Source organism: Triticum urartu, chromosome 5 (genome assembly GCF_003073215.2).
Source record: "Triticum urartu cultivar G1812 chromosome 5, Tu2.1, whole genome shotgun sequence".
Lineage (NCBI taxonomy): Eukaryota > Viridiplantae > Streptophyta > Magnoliopsida > Poales > Poaceae > Triticum > Triticum urartu.
The window spans coordinates 480,615,763-480,636,261 of NC_053026.1; the positions used below are offsets into that span (position 1 = coordinate 480,615,763).

The 20,499-nt window shown below is 45.9% G+C and overlaps 2 protein-coding genes across 2 annotated transcripts; one reads left to right on the forward strand and one right to left on the reverse strand.

Moving 5' to 3' along the window:
* The first annotated feature begins 12 nt into the window (after positions 1–12).
* On the forward strand, positions 13–6,415 carry LOC125509974 (ABC transporter C family member 13). The gene is made up of 11 exons (XM_048675050.1): positions 13–2,085; positions 2,169–2,489; positions 2,567–2,653; positions 2,856–3,530; positions 3,631–3,795; positions 4,168–4,462; positions 4,621–4,835; positions 4,996–5,301; positions 5,380–5,443; positions 5,563–5,802; positions 5,955–6,415. The coding sequence occupies exons 1-11, from the start codon at positions 25–27 to the stop codon at positions 6,056–6,058; spliced, it is 4,533 nt and encodes a 1,510-aa protein (XP_048531007.1). The 5' UTR covers positions 13–24; the 3' UTR covers positions 6,059–6,415.
* A 2,268-nt stretch (positions 6,416–8,683) lies between these two features.
* Positions 8,684–11,472, reverse strand: LOC125509982. Its single transcript, XM_048675061.1, has 2 exons — positions 11,114–11,472; positions 8,684–10,331 (listed from the first exon to the last, which is right to left on the reverse strand). The coding sequence occupies exons 1-2, from the start codon at positions 11,226–11,228 to the stop codon at positions 8,785–8,787; spliced, it is 1,662 nt and encodes a 553-aa protein (XP_048531018.1). The 5' UTR covers positions 11,229–11,472; the 3' UTR covers positions 8,684–8,784.
* Between the last annotated feature and the right edge of the window lie 9,027 nt (positions 11,473–20,499).

Here is a 20,499-nt window from a genome sequence, read left to right on the forward strand (position 1 = left end):
GACGCCCCCGATCCCACCCACCCAATGCCGCGCCTCCGCGCCCACACCCCCCTCCCCCTCACGGAGGCCGCCGCCGCCGCCGCGCACGCCGCGCTGCTCGCCCTCGCGCTCCTCCTCCTGCTCCTCCGCGGCGCGCGCGCCCTCGCCTCCCGCTGCGCCTCCTGCCTCAAGCCGCCCCGCCGCGCCCGCAACCTCGTCCACGATGGGCCGCCCCTCGCCTCCCCGCCGCCCGCCGCCGGGGGCGCCTGGTTCAGGGCCGCCCTCGCTTGCTGCGCCTACGTCCTGCTGGCGCAGCTCGCCGCGCTGACCTACGAGGTCGCGGCCGCGCCGCCGCCCGTCGAGGCCGAGGCGCTGCTGCTGCCGGCCGTGCAGGCGCTGGCCTGGGCGGCCCTGCTGGCGCTCGCGCTGCGGGCGCGCGCCGGGGGCCGCGGCAGGTTCCCGGCGCTCGTCCGGGTCTGGTGGGTGCTCGCCTTCGCGCTCTCCGTCGCCATCGCCTTCGACGACTCCAGGCGCCTCATGGGCGCCGACGACCGTGATGCGGACTACGCGCACATGGTCGCCAACTTCGCGTCGCTGCCGGCCCTCGGCTTCCTCTGCTTGGTTGGTGTGATGGGTTCCAGCGGTGTCGAGTTGGAGTTCAGTGATGACGACACCGGTGTCCACGAGCCCCTGTTGCTCGGCGGCCAGCGCAGAGGTGCCGAGGAGGAGCCCGGCTGCCTGCGGGTGACTCCCTACGGCGATGCCGGGATCCTCAGCCTTGCAACGCTCTCATGGCTCAGTCCGCTGCTCTCGGTTGGGGCCAAGAGGCCGCTCGAGCTGGCTGACATACCCTTGCTGGCTCACAAGGATCGTGCCAAGTTCTGCTACAAGGCCATGAGCAGTCACTATGAGCGCCAACGGCTGGAGTGCCCTGACAAGGAGCCATCGCTGGCATGGGCAATACTCAAGTCCTTCTGGCGGGAGGCGGCCATCAACGGCGCCTTCGCCGCGGTGAACACCGTCGTGTCCTATGTCGGCCCCTACCTGATCAGCTACTTTGTGGACTACCTCAGTGGCAAAATTGCCTTCCCCCATGAAGGTTACATCCTTGCCTCCGTATTTTTTGTATCAAAGTTGATTGAGACGCTCACTGCTCGCCAGTGGTACCTGGGCGTGGACGTCATGGGGATCCATGTCAAGTCCGGGCTGACGGCCATGGTGTACCGGAAGGGCCTCAGGCTGTCGAATGCCTCAAAGCAGAGCCATACGAGCGGTGAGATTGTGAATTACATGGCGGTCGATGTGCAGCGGGTGGGGGACTATGCATGGTACTTTCATGACATATGGATGCTTCCACTGCAGATCATCCTTGCGCTCGCCATCCTGTACAAGAATGTCGGGATCGCCACTGTCTCGACATTGATAGCCACCGCGCTGTCAATTGCTGCCTCGGTTCCTGTGGCGAAGCTGCAGGAGCACTACCAAGATAAGCTGATGGCAGCAAAGGATGAGCGAATGCGCAAGACTGCAGAGTGCTTGAAGAGTATGAGAATTCTCAAGTTGCAGGCATGGGAGGACCGGTATAGGATAATGCTTGAAGAGATGAGGAACGTTGAATGCAGGTGGCTCAAGTGGGCTTTGTACTCACAGGCCGCAGTTACGTTTGTTTTCTGGAGTTCGCCAATCTTTGTCTCGGTCATAACTTTCGGCACTTGTATATTGCTTGGTGGCGAGCTCACTGCCGGAGGTGTTCTCTCTGCATTAGCTACCTTTAGGATCCTTCAAGAGCCTCTGAGGAATTTCCCTGATCTCATCTCCATGATAGCTCAGACGAGGGTGTCTTTGGACAGGTTGTCTCACTTCTTACGGCAAGAAGAGTTGCCGGATGATGCAACAGTAAGTGTTCCACAGGGTAGTACAGACAAGGCAATCGATATCAGGGATGGCAGTTTCTCTTGGAACCCATATTGCTCAAACCCTACACTCTCTGATATACAACTTAGTGTGGTGAGAGGCATGAGAGTAGCAGTCTGTGGTGTGATTGGTTCTGGCAAATCAAGTCTATTGTCCTCTATACTTGGGGAGATACCCAAGCTGTCTGGCCAAGTAAGTACACGCATAAAAATAAAGAGAGTTGATGCTAACTTGAATGACAGTTTAATTACATTTTCCTTCTGCTCCTTATTCAGGTTAGGATCAGTGGTACAGCAGCATATGTTTCTCAGACTGCCTGGATACAGTCTGGAAATATTGAGGAGAACGTTCTTTTCGGCACTCCAATGGACAGACCGCGTTATAAGAGAGTACTTGAGGCTTGCTCCCTGAAGAAAGATCTTCAGTTGCTCCAGTATGGAGATCAGACCATCATTGGTGACAGAGGCATTAATTTGAGTGGAGGTCAGAAACAGAGAGTGCAGCTTGCGAGAGCATTGTACCAAGATGCTGATATTTATTTGCTTGATGACCCCTTCAGTGCTGTTGATGCTCATACTGGAAGCGATCTATTTAAGGTCTGTATAGATGTTGCCTTATTCTATTTTTTTTAAAGGTGCTTCTGTTTCATAACATGTCAGATTTTGTGTTGCAGGACTATATATTGGGGGCACTAGCTAGCAAAACAGTAATTTATGTAACCCATCAAGTCGAGTTCCTACCAGCTGCTGACTTGATATTGGTAATACTACTTTTCTCACAAAATCTATTAGCCTATTGAGTTGTTCAATTTGACGTGTTGTTTATCCATGTTTCCTGATTAGAAAAACCAGCAGATTCTGCATGAAAGTTACGCTATCTTTTCTAATACTTCTCATTGGACTGTTCATGGGATAATGGGCCCTTCATCTCTCATTGTGTGTTTTTTTTTTGTCATGGCACAGGTTCTTAAGGATGGTCATATCACCCAAGCTGGAAAATATGATGATCTTCTCCAAGCTGGAACCGATTTCAATGCTCTGGTTTCTGCTCATAATGAAGCTATCGAGACCATGGATTTTGGCGAAGATTCTGATGGAGATATCGCTCCTTCCGTTCCTAACAAAAGATTGACACCAAGTGTTAGCAATATCGATAACCTGAAAAATAAAGTATCTGAAAATGGGAAGTCATCTAATACACGTGGAATTAAGGACAAGAAAAAGAGTGAAGAACGTAAGAAGAAGCGTACTGTTCAGGAAGAGGAGAGGGAGCGAGGAAGAGTTAGCTTAAATGTTTATTTAACATACATGGGGGAAGCCTACAAAGGTTCACTGATTCCACTCATTGTCTTGGCGCAAACCCTGTTCCAAGTTCTTCAGATTGCCAGTAACTGGTGGATGGCATGGGCAAACCCACAAACAGAAGGAGATGCACCTAAGACAAGTAGTGTGGTCCTTCTTGTTGTTTATATGTGCCTTGCTTTCGGGAGTTCATTGTTTGTGTTTGTGAGAAGCCTTCTTGTAGCTACATTTGGTTTAGCAGCTGCTCAGAAACTATTTATAAAAATGCTAAGGTGTGTGTTTCGAGCGCCAATGTCATTCTTCGATACTACACCATCTGGACGGATTCTAAATCGAGTAAGTTTAGATCATGCTCTTGCTCCTAATTTGTATTTGACACCTGTGTGGCTTTTCTAATTTGCATACTCTAATCTTCTTCAATCATACTTCATATCAGGTTTCTGTAGATCAAAGTGTTGTGGACCTTGATATAGCATTCAGGCTAGGGGGGTTTGCATCAACAACAATTCAACTCCTTGGAATCGTTGCTGTCATGAGCAAAGTCACATGGCAAGTTCTGTTTCTTATAGTTCCTATGGCTATGGCATGCATATGGATGCAGGTAAATTGCTAGACTTTCAGGTTTTCTTTTAGGGCTAACATTACCTGGGATCCTTAATTTCTTTAATGGAAATTGTAATACAAATAAGGCAGATAGCAAGGGTAGATACACCTAAATGGCTAAATGAATCACTAAAGAATTATGCGCACATAATTTTTTTGGCTGCCTTTGTCATTTAACTAGCAGCCAATTAACCAGAGAACATATGCATATGTTCAGCATGAAAGTATCGAAAGTTGTGAAGTAAGCTTATTATTCTTAAAGCACAAGGCCTGTGTTCAAGATAGCTTGATGATTTTGTGTACCAAAAGACTTTTAAAGATCTTCATCACACAATAGATAATGGATGTCCTTGCTACCATGAACTTGCAGAGATATTACATTGCTTCATCGAGGGAGCTGACTAGGATCTTGAGTGTTCAGAAGTCTCCAGTGATCCATTTGTTTAGCGAGTCAATCGCTGGTGCTGCTACTATCAGAGGATTTGGTCAGGAGAAAAGATTCATGAAAAGAAATCTTTACCTCCTTGATTGTTTTGCTCGGCCTTTGTTTTCCAGCCTTGCAGCTATTGAATGGCTCTGCCTGCGAATGGAATTGCTCTCAACTTTTGTGTTTGCTTTCTGCATGGCAATACTTGTGAGCTTTCCTCCTGGAACAATTGAACCAAGTATGTCTTATCTGCTGTCTCACACACCGTTCTGTTGCATTTTATGATCTTGCTTTACCCAATAGATCACTTGTTAGGTGCACCAGAAAACTTGCATATCTTTTTCAATAAAATATGGCAATATGCTTCTCAATCTAAACAAGCTTTCCAATTGATAGGCATGGCTGGGCTTGCTGTCACATATGGACTCAACTTAAATGCTCGGATGTCAAGGTGGATATTGAGCTTCTGTAAATTAGAGAACAGAATCATCTCTGTTGAGCGTATTTATCAGTATTGCAAGATTCCTAGTGAAGCACCACTGATTATCGAGAATTGCCGCCCCCCTTCCTCATGGCCTGAGAATGGAAACATTGAATTGATTGATCTCAAGGTAAACTTAGCCCGTAGCCATTATTTATTTGTCATTATCCATTTGCTCTTCGTTATATATATTCACCAAAAGTAGTATGTAATCTATTTTTCTTCTTCTAAGCTGAACATACTTCTGTTTTATTTACGGCATCTTATTGTGCTTTTGCTAAATATCATAGGTCCGCTACAAGGATGACCTTCCCTTTGTTCTACATGGAGTCAGTTGTATTTTTCCTGGTGGGAAAAAGATTGGGATTGTAGGACGAACTGGAAGTGGTAAATCTACTCTCATTCAGGCTCTTTTCCGTCTAATTGAACCAGCAGGAGGGAAAATTATCATTGACAACATCGATGTTTCTGCGATTGGCCTTCATGATCTGCGGTCACGGTTGAGCATCATTCCTCAGGACCCTACATTGTTCGAGGGTACTATCAGAATGAATCTTGACCCTCTTGAAGAGCGTTCTGATCAAGAAATTTGGGAGGTATGCCATGGTCGCTTTTATGCTATCCTCATGTTAAATGTGCCATGATCTTTATGGAAGAGAATTCTTTTCTTTCAGGCACTAGAGAAGTGCCAGCTAGGAGAGGTCATTCGTTCGAAGGAAGAAAAACTGGACAGTCCAGGTTTGTTCTAATTTTGAATATTCAAACACTTCTTCAAAGAGTGAGCATGACACTTCGTAAAGCATGACACCTCGTAAAACAAAATTATATTTTCCTGGATATTTGTGGTGCCATTGCAGTACTGGAGAATGGGGATAACTGGAGTGTGGGACAGCGCCAGCTTATTGCATTGGGTAGGGCGCTGCTTAAGCAGGCAAGAATTTTGGTGCTTGATGAGGCAACGGCATCAGTTGACACAGCTACAGATAATCTCATCCAGAAGATCATCCGCAGCGAATTCAGGGATTGCACTGTCTGTACAATTGCACACAGGATCCCAACGGTTATCGACAGTGACCTAGTCATGGTGCTTAGCGACGGTACATGCTCCTTCACACGATTAACCAAGACCATCACATGTTTTGTTTCTTACTGATCGTATGTTGAATTATCCGAGTAACACTCCTAGCTAAACACTGTTCTTGGAGCAACAGCCTTTACGGTGAATTCACCTTGTTCTTGTTTATTTCAGGTAAAATTGCGGAGTTCGACACACCCCAGAGGCTTCTGGAGGACAAGTCCTCGATGTTCATGCAGCTAGTATCCGAGTACTCCACCAGGGCGAGCTGTATATAGAGAGAGAGGCTTAGCTTAAATCCCCCACCGAGAATAGAGGCTGGGAGGTAAGGTAGCCGAATCTGCCAGTCTACTCACACCATACAAGTAAGTAGCAACACCATAGGGCGACGCGAGACAGGAGGATAGGAGAGGTACATGAACGGGAAAGAAACGCCCGGCGCGTTCCCTGACCTGAATAACCATGGATTCTACTTCGAGGGAATGCGGCAGGCGATCGAATGCCACGGGAGGAGTTGGCGGCATTAACCGAAGCTCTGATGCTTTTGTATGTATAACACTGTACTGCTTCTCCCCTTGCATGATGGGAAAATGAACAGAAATAACGTGGGTAATAAAGGGGGAAATTTTGCTTTCCTTCTTGGCGTCAGATTGGAGTGCTTCATCTCTGTCACAGCTCCTATGTTACGTATTGAAACTGTTCTGTGTTTAGCCCGAAAATGTGATGCAGTGGATGTATGCGTGCAAGGTAGTCAAAATCATGATCCTGGATCGGATCACAGCTCTGTTGTAGGATCGTAACGCAAATTGTAGAATCATAACTACTTAGCTCCATTTACAAATATAAGATGTTTTTGATATTTCAATATGGAACATAAAAATGTGTCTATACATCTGATCTAGAGAAAAAAGTTAGAAAATATTTTATATATGAACGGATGGAGTAATAGATTTCTACTATCATAGGGGTTGGTTTAGATCGTGAAGTTGTAGAATCGTACACAATTCCGACTACCTGTATGTAGGTTCTGGTTTAGTTCTTCAGTGGACGACATCAGTACTTCCTCACTTCCTCAGGAGAACTAGTCGGGGAAATGCAAAATGGTTCTGGTTTGGGCACTGCTCAGCGCTGGTGCGCCGGCCCAGTTTTTCGGCCGGTCACATCTAATGCGTTAGATTCGGTTGTTACCCACCGTTAGATCAGGCCTTTTGCTTTTTTTTTTCTTAAACAAAACGGCATCCGATCCAAAATAGCATCGCTGGACATCGATGACGCTTGAGGCCGGACCTTGAAGCTCCCACCGGCCCCGACGCCGGCTGCCGTCCCCTTGAAGCATCAGCAACTCGCCGTTGGGTGCCGTCCCCGCTGCCGGTCGCCATCCTCGCAAGACCCGTGCTCGTCGGTTCCAGCAGGACCTCGTCGGAACACCCAGCCATCGTTCTGTAGAAGCACCGTCGTTGTAGAACGCTCGACCCTTACGTCGTTGCAGCAAATTAGCCGCCGCCGCCGGCCGTTAGGCCGTAGCTCCCGGTGTTGCCGCTCACACCATTGTAACCATGTCGGCGCCCAGTAGAAGCTTTTTCCTTTACCGATTGAAGTTTTTTCCTTGCCGGTTGAGTTTTTTTCACGGTTCAAAGTTTTTCTTCCATACCCATTTGAAGCTTTTCCATGCTTGAAGCTTACTCCTTTGTCGGTTGAAACTTTTTTCATGGTTCAAAGTTTTTCTTCCACACCAATTTGAAGCTTTTCCATACTTGAAGCTTACTCCTTTGCCGGTTGAAGCTTTTTTGCACACCGTTTGAAGCTTTTTTGCATCTGCCGTCGCCGGCCACAAATTCGCCGTCGTTGGTTGGAGCACGTCATTCTGACAGTAGTAGCCTTTTTTGTTGCTGGACGCAGCTTTTCGCGGCGTGGGTTGCAACTTTCCTCATCTCCCAGTTGCAGCTGTTTGTTGTCATGGGTCACCAAACTACACCGCCGAAGATTATAGCAAATAGCGACACCGGTTGTAGCAAAAAAATGATATAGTTGTAGCAAAAACCAGCTGTGTTTCCAACTCGCTTATTGGCTGTAGCAAAAAAAAACTGTGGTTCCAGCTCTGGATTTGGCCGGTTGAAGCAAAACAAAATGCTAGTTTCAGCATCGTTATCCGCTCGCTGGCATCACAACCTTCGTCATGGTCATCCATGGAGACTCATCGGCACGGCTTGGCATGGCGCCCCCTGCACGGTCCCAGCACCTCCGTCGCGGCGCCCCGGCACAGTCCAAGCACCTCCGTTGCACGAGAGTTTGTGCATCGCGGTGCGGAGATTGAAAAAAAATCACGCGGTGGAGCCATCTACAGAAGCGTTTCTGGAGGTAGGAGACGATACACTGTAGCAAACGAGTGGGCCACATTTGTTTTGGGAGGAGATAAGATAGGAGGGGTGGTGGGCCAAGAAAAGTCACACGTGGGTCGTTACCCTGGGCGAATAAGATGCAGCAGCGCTGCTATGCTGCTATACACACGACGAGGTGTGGACGACTTGTGCACGGCAGCACATGTCAGGCCGTCCATGCATACTATCCAGCGCATATCAACGGCTGGATTATCCATCGTCCCACTGTCGTGCACACATCCATCGTCTATACAGCAGTTTCGAAGATGCAGCGTTCGATCGCGTTTAATCAGAAGGCGCTCGCGCGTCCGGCGGAGCGTTCGGCCGGCGCGCCGAAACGCAAACATTTACCTTCTGGTTTACATCTTCAGTGCACGATATCAGTACATACTCACTTCCTCACAAAAACTAGTTGGGGAAATGCAAAATGCTGGGACGTAGAAACTAGACAGCCAGAGCGACACTTTTTTTTGTAGATACAACACTGGAATTGTGATCTAAAAATACCCAGCACTACAAGTCCACTTGCAAAGCTTTATCAATATATCATACGTACCAACCAACATTCTCAACACAAACAATGTACATGAATAAGCAACAGGGATAGACCACAAAGGCGACGCGGCCTAGCACCGCTCATCACCATCCCAATTATCTTTCTCCTTCGGTCCGGTCGGGCCTTCCTCCTCGTACAGCTCCGCAGGAAGACTGTCGAATATGGCCTCTGCCGTGAACCGGAGGAAGAACGGCAGGAAGCTAAGCACCGTGTCCACCTCTGACCGCGAGTTGTACGTCACGGTCGGGCCCCACTCCCTCATGTACTGCAGCCAGCACGGTTCCACCACGGCGTCTCCAAGGTATTCTGCCGAGATGATCTTGTACCTTGTGCTCGAATCGATTGACAGGTCGCTCCGTGCGACGTCATTTCTTAATCCGACGCCGAGGTTTTCAGAGCCCTGCAGGTAGCAGCCAGGGTGCGCGTAGCTTGCGTGCCCATTCCTCGACGAATACACGATCGCCTTGTTTCCAGAGATGAACTCCAGATCGCAAGCGTCCACCCATCCTCCCCCGCTGTGTTCTGAGTAGTAGACAGATGAGAGTTCTCCAGAGAAGTTACTTATACGGAGGGTGAAATGCTCCCAGTCTCCGGTATGCCTGCCAACCTTCTGCAGAGCAAAGCTTGCAAGTCCAACCTTTATTGTTGCTGGCCCGTTGAACGGGCAGAACACCCACATTGCAATGTCAGTGAAGGTCCCTCCATGAGCCGGTTTGACATGAGCATAGAGCTCAGCACTCTTCAGATTACCAACTTTGACAAACTCACGCGTATCATCATCTGGGAGGTCAATCCAGTACTCACCATCGTTCGTCCCACCAGCAGGCAGGTTTGAGCCACCAGCAAGTATTGGATCTCCCATTTTCATATCTTTCTTGTTCAGTGTAGCTCCATTCTCAAAGAACCAAGAAACTGATGACGGCAAGTATTTCTCTTGTGGATGGAAGAACACAGTTGGGCCATAGTGCTTGATTAGTGCATGAATCTGCTCTAGATCAGGCATGGCTCTCAAATTCGGGTCACAGTTCTTCAAGCAGGGAATGCCTGATTCCTTACTGTTAACTGAATTTGTTTCACAGAAGAATGTACCAACAGGTATACCTCGTCCTGCTGTCCCTCGGTGGCAAGGCCTCGTCTTCCAAACTTGGCATGTAAGTTCCACATTAATGACTGACCTAAAGTTTTCACATGGATCCGTGAGGTCTTGTCGCACACACCGGACCGCCTCCAGTGAGGGCTTCCTTGGTCCTCTTGTAACCACATAGCCAAGGGGTTCATAACCCTCCAGGGGTGATGGCAACCAGAAGCACCCGCATTCACTATTGTCATCTTCATACACACCAGCATTAGTCCAAACGAGGGTGTAATCTAATGGCTTCTCAAGAGCGGGCCTGCTATTGATTAACTGGCAGCTAGCCGCTTCCCTTGCAACAACAAGAGAACCCTGTAAAAGCCGGTCATTTTGTTGGGCATAGTGGCCAAGGCAGTGGAAACCATCAGGAACCTCTTCTGGCTCATAGAACGTAGCTCCAGAGTAGCTCCATATATTCCGGAGTTGGGTAACATTTGCAATATCAAGTTCTCCTATGCATATCACGCCCTTTGCGAAGTCCCGTCCTGTAAAGTAGTTGCTTGACAAAGTTACTACAAGGTCCAAGTGTTCAGCAAAGCAAATATATTTGGCAAAACAAACAACAATCAGTTTGAGAAACAAATACATTGTTTTGCACATGCAATTATTCGCTTTATACTAAAGAAAAATGAAGGAAATTGCAACCCCGACACAACAAAAAGTCAAAAATCGAGCCCAAGTGGCCTGTACAAACTTAAACTACAGATTTCACTTCTTGAATGAGCCAGCTACAGTTCTCATGATATATGATCACAAATTACTCTTGCCCCACAAGGAATGCCTTTGAGGCTACGATCGCTACCTTCTAAAATGATATGCCTTCCAAGTAAAAGCATGGCGATCCTGGCTAAGCCACTTCAAGCGCAAGTAACAAGAGGGAGCCACTACGACAAGCTATGTGCAAGAAATTCCCTTGAGGGAATCCATCGTTTTATAAATTTATCAATCACTGTGTTCATTCAAGAATATGTACAGGGAAGTGAAATCTGCATATAGCATAGTAGGACAGAATTAAACCAATCAGGATAAATTGTATTGTTATAACCGTATTAAACTCCCCTTTTGGAAAGAAATAAACAACAGAACAGTCAATGATGATAATAATTGAACAAGAAAGTAGTAACCAACAAATTAAGTAGGGATTCATACAAGTGAATACTACTACTATTCATGAAGCTACATCAGGCCAATCATCAATCAATGGTCATAAGAAAACGATCCACGAACTGATTTAAGAACTGATAAGAGAGGAGAAGGCGTCAGAAACCTTGCGGCCATGCGGGCAAGGGCGCCGGCAGCTGGAACGGCTCCGGCAGCCGGGCCGCGGCATCTTCCCCGGCGCCGAACAGGTCGCCGCAGCAGAAGCAGCTCCACCCACCCATCGCCGACCGACTCCTACCTTTCCCCTCTCAGCTCCTCTCCCCGTACTATTATAGGTCAGCCGGCCGCTGGATCCGGACTCCCGAACTCCGGTCAAACGGGAGCGGCTCGTCCATCAGCTGGGACAAATCGCCGGCCCGGCGGGGTTGATGGCGACACCGGGTAGGCCTCGGATCCAGTCAGGCTCGGACTGGGCGGCGGCTTTTGTTATCAGGAGAAAAGAAAACACAAAGGTCGTCGCTTTCGGCGTTGGAAAATCAGAACATGTTTTGGGCTTGCCGTGCACGTATACACCTGGTTTTGCGCCGTGTGATTTGGACTCAAAATGCGCATATTCTACGAAAGCAATATGTTGTTAGATTTTTTTTGAGACAACAATATGTTGTTAGATGATTAGAGGGACATAGATATCCCAGCCTATCAGGTTTAAGTCCTGATGCTTGTGTGCGATCATAGGATGAGTGTATGTGTATATGTAGCGCTTGTGTCTATACTGTGTTAATAAAAATGTGCATATTCTGCGAATAGTAAAATACACACAGCTAATCCTAAAACTATATGAGGTAAGTTTGTCCTAATAATATTATGAAAAATGCACATATAGATTCTAAAAATTTACTAAGAGTTAGGACATTTCAAACGTCGAATCGCAAATTCCCTCTAGCATTCGTCCATGGATGGATGAGACCAGTTCACGGACACGGATGCGGGAGACGGACATTCAACGATATCCGCATACATTTCAAACAGGGTTCAAACAAACCGGACGAAATTCAAACAAACTCGACTGATTTCATTCAAGTTCACATATAATTTACATAAAATGAACGATATTTCGACCGTTTAACTAAAAACAATAAAAAAACTTAAAACCTATACCGGACGACCAGCTCTATCCTGCGGCACCGCCGCTGTCGTCATCGTTGTCGTCCCTCCAGCGGCGGAAGGGCGTCGGAGGACCACAAGAACCTTGTCTGGCGGCTGCATGCTGCTCGCGGAGGAGCCGATCCACCTCCTATTGCACGATGCGGAAGGCCGCCTTGGCCACTGCCGACATTGGCGGAGGAGTCGCTAAGCGACCACTCTCTCGTCGATCTTGGCGAGCTCGCCGTCAAGGCGGCGGCGGCCGTCTCCGCGGTGGTGAGGGAGGTGTCGAGCGCCCACGTGGTGGCGAGGTCCGGGTCGTTTCAGACCCATTCCGGTGCCGCGACGCTCTTGGCGAACGCGGAGCAGCGACGGGCATTGCGCCGGTCGTACCGCGCCTGCTGTCTCGCCCACTCTCTTTCTCATATACGATGACCCTCGAGCCCAAGGCACCGTCATAACCACCTCCTCGAGGTAGTGCAGGATGTGGGCACGGGTCTTCATGATCGCGAGCAGCAACTTCTCCTTCTTTATGGGGCGGCGGTTGCGGCACGACATCGACGAGGGCCCATCAATGCGGGCGTGTCGGCTGTGCGGTGGGGCAACGTCGGCTAGTCCTTCACGCGGCGGTGGCGCTGAGGGACGCGGGCTCGGCCTTCACGCGGCCTCCAATGTGGAGGTCATGGTTGCGTGGCGGGGATGCAGGTTCATCCTTCACCTGCCGGAGTGGGGACGCAGGCCCCTGCTTCACGCAGACACGTGTCAGGGACGGTAACTCCTCCTTCATGCGTGCCAGCGATGGTGGTGTCGGGCCCATTTGACGGAGTGAGCGCTCCATCATGATCTCCATCTGACGGACGTATTCTTTGTCCGTCAGAGCGACCTCCACAAGGAGAGAGGGTCGTTGCTGCGGCTGCTGGTCCTCCTCCTCGTTGGAGGAGTATCCTGCCGTGGTGGATGAAGATTCACCCAGAGAGCGAGGGCGGCAGTGCCACAATCCGCCTGACAAGGAACTTCCACCGCCTTCGCCTACTGGCGCGGAGAACCAGGACTTTGGCATCATCGCTGGGCTCGGGCACGATGGCGGGGAGATGGAGGGAGAGGGGGACGATGCTCGAGGGGGAGGAGTGCGGCTCTATGCATCGATGACGCATGACTTAAATAGCCGTGACCAGGCCAGGCGAAGGGGCAGTCAGCCCAATTCAATGCAGTGCAGCCGTTGGAGTTGGTTTCTCGGGACACGACGTCTACATTGAAGCGCGACGCCCGGGAGGTCACATTTGTCAATGTCGCCCTCCCGTCTAGTCAAATCACGGGCGTCAATGCCGGACGATGTATGCTCTAGGCCAACATGAATGCAACACGGGTGCACGACAAGCGGTGCAAGCGTTCGAAAGAATGCACGAGAGAGGCGGGTGGGCCATGCCAGTCAGAAGTGGACATGGCAGCGGTCCGGACGCCCGCATCCCTTCCCCACTTTATCTCCGGTTTGCGGGAAAGAGTGCGTTCGGATCATTGAGCGGATCGATACAAGATTGCGTTGAATAGCAACACACGTGTGGACCGTGCGGTCCAGACGTATGCGGGTGGTTTTAGGGTCCGTGTTGGAGATGCCCTTACTCACAACCCCATCCATGCCGCATCAGTTTGACTTGCACAGATGACAGGTTAACCATTGCCATATGGTGAGTTTTTGCACAAAACCGTCCAAAAGGCCCTTTCTTCTAATTTTGCGGTCCTCCTCTTTACACAAAACCTACGTGAATGTCATCTAGCCATAAATTTGACCAAGCCATCCACCCCATTCCCCTGATTCTCTCGCATGATCAAGTCGTCGCCATCCCATCTGTGTTGGCGCCGTTTTCTCTCTCACACACACATGGCGGGCTCGGAGCCCCCCCATCACAGCGACGGCCGCCTTTCCCGAAGGGCGCAGCACCAACAACACATGCAGGGGCGGTAACTGTTGTGAAACTTAGTAGAAAAAAAAGTCGCCCCTACTCACACCCAAGATAAATATGAAGATGCATAACGGGTTGGGATGACGATCGTTATCGCCACCGAGTTGTAGTGGAAAAAATGGTGTGTCGGTGTAGACCGTACTTGGAGTCCCTCGAACCGTCGATGAACAATCCCGCGAACCTCCCACGAACAGTCCTTCGAACAGAAAACCGAAAGCACGACCTCTCTAGTTGGTTCCAAGCGTGCAGCCTTCACGATCCGGCAGCACTTCACCGTCCAGAGCTAATCATCGCCGAAGAATTAGAGGGAGGAGATTAGAACCACACCGGACTTCTAATTATGAGGATTAGAGGATATGTCTAGCTCTAATTAGATCAACTAGTATCAACTAGAACTAGAACTAGAGGGACTAGAGGAGGCTCCAAACATGTGTATTCAATAGAGCAAAAAACCCTAGTATATATAGGTTGGAGGGGAGGGAGAGGGCATCCACCAAGGAGGGAAGGTCCCTCCTTGGTGTGCCGACCAAGTGAAGGGACGAGGAATCCTCCCCCTCTCCAATTCGGCCTCCTTCCATAGCTATGGGGGCGCCTCCCTCAATTGGGCCTTGGTGGCCCAAGTTGCCTTCCACCACTTGGCCTTTTAAGGCCCATTGATATTAAATTAAATATGGAAGTGTTCTAAATATTTTCAAACCCTTTTATATATAATTTAATAGTCCCGAAAACATTTTACACCTATATATTATTCATCCGTAATACCCAGTATTACCGGATACTCTTCGAAACCCTTCCGTTGACCCCGAAAGGCTTCCAGATCCTCTCAAAACTATTCTGAGTACTAATGAAACAATTCCAAAAATATGTTCTCATCATTCTCATACTACTAACACTTAGAAGATTGTGATTGCCTTAAGCTTGTGACCCGTAGGTTTGGTAACTCACAAACATGAACGAAACCCCTTCGTTCAATGACCGATAGCGGAACCGTGGACGTCCATATCGATCCCTATGAGCACACGAATGATATTCTGAACCTTTGGTTATCATGTGATGTTCCCTTTGCTTCGTGATACTTCACAAAAACTGGGATGCACCGGCATCCTCCTGAGTCAAGTCATCACATGCTCACTATGCCATTATCCTCGTTACTGGTTTTCTTCTTCTTTCACGTTGTCGTTTTCCGACATCCCCGTGATGAAGTCACCTATGTATGGCCAGATGATAATGGATGTCGTAACACCGAGAGGGCCCTAAGAATACATCTTCATCGTCGGAGGAGCAAATCCCACTTTCGAGCTATCTAGTCCCTTTTCAAACTTTCTGATGAGCCTGTAAGTTGTCGTTATGATCATCGTGTTACAGTGACGTTTGAGCAACCCCAAAGTCCATGGTACGGTAAGAAGTGACTACGATACTCTCATGGTCTAAGGGCAAGATCACTCGGTAACACTCCGTGTTATTACAATTGATTACAAACGATATTAACTCAATTCATAACAGACAAGATTGGGTCAATTCAATATGATTGTTCTTCCAAATTCATAATCTTAGTGTTGTTTTAGGACTACCGTTTAATACTTAACGATATCCTAAGATCTGGAAAACGTGATCGCCAACAACACTTGAGCTAGTCCAAGAGGCAAGATAAGGAACCTTTTATTTAACCGTTTATCATTTCACACGTGCATAAGTTTTCCACTAAATCACATATTCCAGGATCATAGCAGTTATAGCATACAATATAAACTCTTTAATTATGAATACAGAAATATAATAATACAAATATTATTGCCTCTAGGGCATATTTCCATGGTTGATACAATCATTCGCAGTATTAAATCAACATGAATATAATTTCAATTGTATCCTGAATCTTTATTGATCAAAATCATATCCATTCCTTCTCATGTAGGCGAGCTAACCTTGGCAAAGACAACATGCATATAGCTCATCATGCAAGAGAAACTATAAAAACAACCTGCATACAAGGAGCGTACTATGCATTGAGAGAGAAAATCTTTGGCCAACACCGAACATGCCCTTAGGATATAATTTTTCGCTACATCCACTAACTAATCAAATACTACTCTCAATAACAAAACATTAATTATGTTGTTGATAACCAACTATTAATAGTTCACAACCTAGATTGTTTTTTACATATGTGGTTTTGGTGAAGCTTTTGTGAAAAAGTCTCACACCCTAAAGTAAATGTCATCATACAGACATAAGTCATAACCTTCTCATCATATGGATGTCGCTTATGTTAGCATCTCAATGAACTGCAAATACGACACTTATTATGGAACATGGGGAGTATATATTTGATAAAATCATATCTGAGAAAATTGTTAGATCAAAGAATTAAATTGAATAAAGTTGTTTGAAGAAAGTCATATATCCAATGAAAATAGGTTATTGGCATAGCAAGGGTTAAAACTATAGATATTTATCCCTTCTTCTAAGTAGAGAAGACAACCAAAAATGAAATAACATTGACTAAATTTAGAACATGCGGAACAACTAAGCTTGTTGATGCCTTTTTTTGCTAGACCAAGTACAATTTCCTAAACCAATATTGCCAAAGGATGTTTTCATTTTCTTTGTACAAAAGTTCATTTTTCATTTTCTGAGTACGAAAAACTGTATTTTTAATAAACTACCAAATATTTGTTGCAAAATGGCACCACTCCATTTTTCAAAAATATTAGACCATATTTTATGTGCAATTAACCAAATGGTCGCATGTTAAAAGCTTTCCGTCCACCTCTCGTCATTGACAAATTTCTGCCGATTTAGTAGGAATTGGGTCAAATTTGAACTACAGCTACCTCATAGCTTGGTCTTTATTTTTTCAAAAATCATTTATAGGTACAACAATAGCTATTTCATCAGAGATCCACCAAGGGTTTTGCAAGATTCCACCCCTAGCTATGAACGACCATACCCGTCATTTTGAATGCATTTTGAAATTGATATAAGAAATATAAAAATAGAAAAAGGAAATCTTTGCATTGAGTCATTATATGTGACCTAGTTTTCATTCTATATTTTTTATATAGTCGAGAACATTTTTCTTTCTTTCTTTTGGTTTTCATTCTACATTTTTCATATACATCAAGAACATTTTTTAATACACATTTAATATTTTTTAAATACCTGTTTAATATTTTTTTTCAAATGCTTGCTTTAACATTTTCTAAAATACATGATCGACTTTATTCACACATATTGTATATTTTCTGTATACATTTTTCGTATACATGAGAAACATTTGCTTTATACACAATTAACATTTGGAAATGCTTGGTTAACACTTTTTAATACATAATCAACATTTTATATGCACATTTTAAACATTCTTAAAAAGCTTGATTAACATTTTTTAAATACAAGATCAATATTTTCTAATACATGGGTAATTTTTTCATTTACGCATTTTAACATTTTCAAATGCTTGATTAACATTTTTAGATAATTTTTAAATATTTTTTTCAAAATGCTTCATTAATATTTTTAAATACATAATCAAAATTTTCCACACACATTATATATTTTTGTATACATGATAAACATTTTCTTTATACACATGTAACATTTTCAAATGCTTGGTTAACATTTTTTCAAACATTTTATGTGAAGTTCTTTTTGTAATATATTTATTTAGAATATATGGAAGTATAAACGAAAGTAAAAAAAGAATGAACGACCGAAAAAACAAACAAAAAAGAGTTGGCCCACTTGCGCAAGAAAAATAATAAAAGAAAAAAAGGTGCCCTCATCCCACCGAGGCCCAAGCCCACTCGGCGCTACCCCATAAATACGTGTTGGGCGTAATTGTATTAGTAGCTGCGTGCTGGCGTGGTGGTTTGGCTCTGTAGGGGAGCACGAGGGGTCACGAGTAGTCTCCTGGTGCCCTTTTTTGCTGCTTTATTCCACCATTTGAGGGCGTGGCCTGCTTGTCAGCACATGGCACATGACATATTTGTGGGACGGGTCCCACATGTCATTGGTAGTGTGTTAGTTCATCCCGCGTGTAAATAGTTTATACGTCTCTGTTGTATCTACTTTTGCTAACACTTTTGCTCTTGTTTTGGCCTCTCATTTGCATGATTTGAATGAAACTAATCCGGAATGACGTTGTTTTCAGCAAAAGTACCATGGTATTATTTTTGTGCATAAATAAAAGTTCTTGAAATTGGACGAAACTTTTTAAGAATTATTTTGAAATAAAAGAAAAATACTGGAGCAAAAACCCACTGGAGGGGGGGGGGCTGCCCACTTGGCGCGCCCTGGTAGGTAGTGGAGCCCATGAGGCTCCACTGACCCTAATCTCGGACCTATAAATTCCTATTTGCTGAGAAAAAATAGAAGAGAAAGTTTCATCGTGTTTTACAATATGGGGCCAGCACCTCCTATTCTTCATCGGGAGGCCAGATCTGGAGTCTGTTCGGGGCTCCGGAGAGGGGAATCTTCTGTCTTCATCATCATGAACCATCCTCCGTTACCAATTTCATGATGCTTACAACCGGGAGTGAGTAATTCATTCGTAGGCTTGCTGGACGGTGATGGGTTGAATGAGATTTCATGTAATCGAGTTAGTTTTGTTAGCGCTTGATCCCTAGTACCCACTATGTTGTGAGATTGATGTTGCTATGACTTTGCTATGCTTAATGCTTGTCACTAGGACCCGAGTGCCATTATTTTAGATCTGAACCGTTTATATTTTCACCATTATATTTATGTTCTTGATTCGATCTTGCAAGTTAGATGCACCTATTACGTGTTATGATCTGCATACCCCAAAGTTACAACAATTAAGATTCTTTCCAATGACTGCCGTAATTTGAGGCGTTCATGTATTCACTATGTGTTAATGTGATGGTAGCTGGAACTACGTCGGTATTTCCCTGGAGAGGGAGGGATGATGTAGCACAACGACGGTAGGTATTTCCCTTAGTTATAAAACCAAGGTATCGAACCAGTAGGAGAACCAAGCAACACAACGTAAGCAGCACCTGCACACAAATAACAACACCTCGCAACCCGACATGTTAAAGGGGTTGTCAATCCCTTCCGGGGTACGGCGCCTCAAGATAGGCAAACGGACGTGAGGTAAATTTTAGTAGATTGATAGATCGAAAGCCAAATAAAATAAATTGCATCAAGGTATTTTTGGATTTTTGGTTTAATAGATTTGAATAAAAATGCAAAGGAAAAGTAGATCGCAAGGCAAGTATATGAGAAAGAAGACCCGGGGGCCATAGGTTTAACTAGTGGCTTCTCTCGAGAAAAATAGCAAATGGTGGGTAAACAAATTAATATTGGGCAATTGATAGAACTTCAAATAATTATGATGATATCTAGGCAATGATCATTACATAGGCATCACGTCCAAGATTAGTAGACCGACTCCTGCCTGCATCTACTACTATTACTCCACACATCGACCGCTATCCAGCATGCATCTAGTGTATTAAGTTAATGGAAAAACGGAGTAATGCAATAAGAACGATGACATGATGTAGACAAGATCCGTTTATCTATATGGCGGTAGATATAGATCTCGTCTTTTTATCCTTAGTGGTAACGATACATACATGTCGGTTCCCTTTCTATCACTGGGAACAAGCACCGTAAGATTGAACCCACTACCGGGTACCTCTTCCCATTGCAAGATAAATAGATCAAGTTGGCCAGACAAAACCCAAATACCGGAGAAGAAATACGATGCTATAAGAGATCATGCATAGAAGATATCAAAGAAACTCAGATACTTTCATGGATATAAAACATAGATCTGATCATAAACTCGAAGTTCATCGATCCCAACAAACACACCGCAAAAAAGAGTTACATCATATGGATCTCCAAGAGACCATTGTATTGAGGATCAAGAGAGAAAGAGAGATGAAGCCATCTAGCTACTAAGTACGGACCCGAAGGTCTACAAAGAACTACTCACGCATCATCGGAGAGTGATACGTCTCCGTCGTATCTATAATTTTTTATTGTTCCATGCCAATATTATACAACTTTCATATACTTTTGGCAACTTTTTATACTATTTTTGAGGACTAACATATTGATCCAGTGCCCAGTGCCAGTTCCTGTTTGTTGCATGCTTTTTTGTTTCGCAGAAAATCCATATCAAACGGAGTCCAAACGGGATAAAAACAGACGGAGATTGTTTTTGGAATATATGTGATTTTTGGGAAGAAGAATCAATGCGAGACGATCCCTGAGGGGGCCACGAGGCAGGGGGCACGCCCCAGGGGGTCAGGCGCGCCCTGGGCCCTCGTGGCCACCCCGTAATGCGGTTGGTTCCCTTCTTTTGCCGCAAGAAAGCCAATATCCGGATAGAAATCGTGTTAAAATTTCAGCACAATTGGAGTTATGGATATCCGGGAATTTAAGAAACGGTGAAAGGGCAGAATCTGGAACG

What these genes read in the sequence shown, in the direction of transcription:
- LOC125509974 (XM_048675050.1), top strand. Translation starts at nt 25, where the DNA reads ATGCCGCGCCTCCGCGCCCACACCCCCCTCCCCCTCACGGAGGCCGCC. An exon ending in CTGGAAGCGATCTATTTAAG is followed by an intron (nt 2,490 to 2,566) that starts GTCTGTATAGAT and finishes TTTGTGTTGCAG; the next exon opens with GACTATATATTGGGGGCACT. An exon ending in TTGAATTGATTGATCTCAAG is followed by an intron (nt 4,836 to 4,995) that starts GTAAACTTAGCC and finishes TAAATATCATAG; the next exon opens with GTCCGCTACAAGGATGACCT.
- LOC125509982 (XM_048675061.1), bottom strand. Translation starts at nt 11,228, where the DNA reads ATGGGTGGGTGGAGCTGCTTCTGCTGCGGCGACCTGTTCGGCGCCGGG. An exon ending in CTTGCCCGCATGGCCGCAAG is followed by an intron (nt 10,332 to 11,113) that starts GTTTCTGACGCC and finishes ACTACTTTACAG; the next exon opens with GACGGGACTTCGCAAAGGGC.